The following is a 2,409-nucleotide window of genomic DNA, read 5'->3' as shown; positions in this document are numbered from 1 at the left end:
TCTGTCCCCGGGCAGCCCCCCATGCGCCACAGCGCTCCTGCGTGTACCCTGACGGTCCCGCCTATCCGCGTACCGTCCCCTCGGTGTGCCCTAGCACTGCCATGCGCCCCCATACTGGCTTGTTGACATGCCACAACGGTCCCATGTGTCCCCGTGGTCCCTTCATGGCCCCCGTCGGTCTCTTGGCACGCCGTGGTGGTCTCTATCTCCCAGCATCCTGCCGTGTCCCCTGGCAGCCCCTCGTGTACGCCAGTGCCCGTTGCTCCCCCTGTAGCTCTGCACCCCAAAGGCTCTCCTTGCAGATCCCGATCCGTGCCCCGCGTTGTGTCCCCGCTCCATGTGCCCCCAGCACCACTCACCTGCGCGTCCCCTCCGCAGCGTGAAGATCGCACCGGGAGCCGTGGTGTGTGTGGAGAGCGAGATCCGTGGGGATGTCACCATCGGTAAGGATGGCGCCTGGCAGCCCTTGTCACCCACTGGGGTACATGGTGGTGGCTCTGGTGACGTGGGGCGGTTTCCACAGGGCCAAGGACGGTGATACACCCGAAGGCCAGGATCATCGCGGAGGCAGGGCCCATTGTGATCGGGGAAGGCAACCTGATAGAGGAGCAGGCGCTAATCATCAATGGGTGTGTGTGGGGCTGCCTTCTTCCTGTCCTGCTCTGAAGGCAGCTGCTGCTAACACCTAAAGTACGTTCACATGTCTCACAGGTACCCAGAAAACATCACGCCAGAAACTGAGGAGGTGGAGCCCAAGCCCATGATCATTGGCACCAACAATGTCTTTGAAGTTGGGTGCTGTATCCTTGCGCTGCAGGGAAACACATGGATGTTGCCCAGGCATGGGCAGCCTGGGGGTGCTTACGGGGTAGATTTTGGTTTGAAAGTGGCATTGGGGCACACCTTTTGAACCAAATACAAAAGGTTTTCCTTTGACAGTAACCTGTAGATTCACAGGCAATGAAAGTGGGAGATAACAACGTAATTGAATCCAAAGGTGAGTTCAGACTGTCTTTGTTCTGCTTGGAGTTTTTGCTGTTAGAGCAGCAGTGTGGGGCTTCAAGCAGGGTGGCCCTCACAGAGACTCTCCTTACAGCATTTGTTGGCAGGAATGTGATCCTGACGAGCGGCTGCATCATCGGGGCCTGCTGCAATGTCAACACCTATGAGGTGATCCCTGAGAACACTGTCATCTATGGTGCCGACTGCCTTCGCCGCGTGCAGACCGAGCGGCCACAGGTATGCCATCCCCCTGTCCCCAGGCTCCCCTCGTGGCTGCCCATTGCTGACAGTGCTTCTCTTTCCAGCCTCAGACACTGCAGCTGGACTTTCTGATGAAAATCCTGCCCAATTACCATCACCTGAAGAAGACAATGAAGGCTGCCTCCACACCTGTTAAAAGCTGAAAGCCTTTTGCCATCAGTTGCATGCCTGGCGTCTCTTGTCCTTTGGGCATCGCACAGCCCGGGAAGCAGCTGGGCTCTGCATCCTGCAATTCTCGCTTGTGTCTTTTATTTATAGCCCCCACAGGCTTTGGACCTGTCATTTCCCTCACACCAACTCTAACATTCCACATGCTTTATGGGAATAAAGTTGTTCCACTCTTGCTGCAGGGTGCAGTTGCCGTTCTTTTCTCCAAGCTCAGAGCTGGGTGATGGTGGGGGGCTGCAAACTGCTGCCAGGAGCGCTGAGCACCACCTTTAACCTCGTGGTGCTGCTGTACCACATCTGTGGGCCAGAAACCATCCTGAGTCCTGTGGTGTGGCGACGGATCCCGCAGCAGCCAGCAGAGGGAAGCCGGGCCTCGCCATGTGCTGAGCTGGAACGAGAGGCTGCTCAGAGATACCAAGATTGCAGCGGGGTGCGGGGCAGGTAAGCCCTGCTGCTGCCTGGGTGCCGAGCGGTCTGCGCGGCCCACCTTGGCTGTGTGCAGGGGAAGATGGTACGTTGCAGCTCTTGGCGGGGAACTGACCCTTGCCGTCCCAATCAGGATGTGCAGACACCCCTAAGGCTGAGCCCAAACAGGGGCTGCGAGCACCCTACTAAGCCAGCCGTTATCACACGTTCCTGGCCGTCCCCAGCCTTGTCAGACCCCCTGTTCCACGTCCCGTCCCCCCAGCCCTGTGCTCCACGTCCCACATCTTGCGTGCCGTGTCCTCAACAGCGTGCTCCCAGCCCTATGGTCCGTATCGCTGTCCCCAGCCCCACGTGCTACGTACCCAACCTCGCGTCCCATGTCCCAACCCCAACGTCCGCGTCCCCAGCCGTACGTGCCACATTTCGAACTTCACGTCCCATAACGCAGCCCTTTGTCCTCCATCCTAGCCCCGCGTCCCATGCACACAGCTCCGCGTCCAGCCCCCACCTCCCGTCCCACCCCGTGTCCCCGCGTCCCACCCCCAGCGCAGT

General features: G+C 59.3%; 1 protein-coding gene across 2 annotated transcripts in view; it reads left to right on the top strand.

Annotated features, from left to right (window-relative positions):
* DCTN6 (dynactin subunit 6) overlaps nucleotides 1–1,606 on the top strand; it is a 1,935-nt gene extending 329 nt beyond the window's left edge. Inside the window, exons 2-7 of one of the 2 annotated variants that reach the window (XM_010709615.3) lie at nucleotides 379–443; nucleotides 524–629; nucleotides 712–800; nucleotides 950–997; nucleotides 1,097–1,239; nucleotides 1,308–1,604. In XM_010709615.3, the coding sequence (XP_010707917.1) occupies nucleotides 379–443; nucleotides 524–629; nucleotides 712–800; nucleotides 950–997; nucleotides 1,097–1,239; nucleotides 1,308–1,406 (550 nt within the window). In that variant the 3' untranslated portion in view covers nucleotides 1,407–1,604. Of the gene's footprint in view, nucleotides 1–378; nucleotides 444–523; nucleotides 630–711; nucleotides 801–949; nucleotides 1,240–1,307 lie in introns of both variants that reach the window. The other variant, XM_019614542.2, reaches the window with a different exon arrangement.
* Nucleotides 1,607–2,409: the final 803 nt, after the last annotated feature.

Source organism: Meleagris gallopavo, chromosome 4 (genome assembly GCF_000146605.3).
Source record: "Meleagris gallopavo isolate NT-WF06-2002-E0010 breed Aviagen turkey brand Nicholas breeding stock chromosome 4, Turkey_5.1, whole genome shotgun sequence".
In the NCBI taxonomy this organism is placed as follows: domain Eukaryota; kingdom Metazoa; phylum Chordata; class Aves; order Galliformes; family Phasianidae; genus Meleagris; species Meleagris gallopavo.
This window is presented reverse-complemented; position numbering and strand designations above follow the sequence as displayed.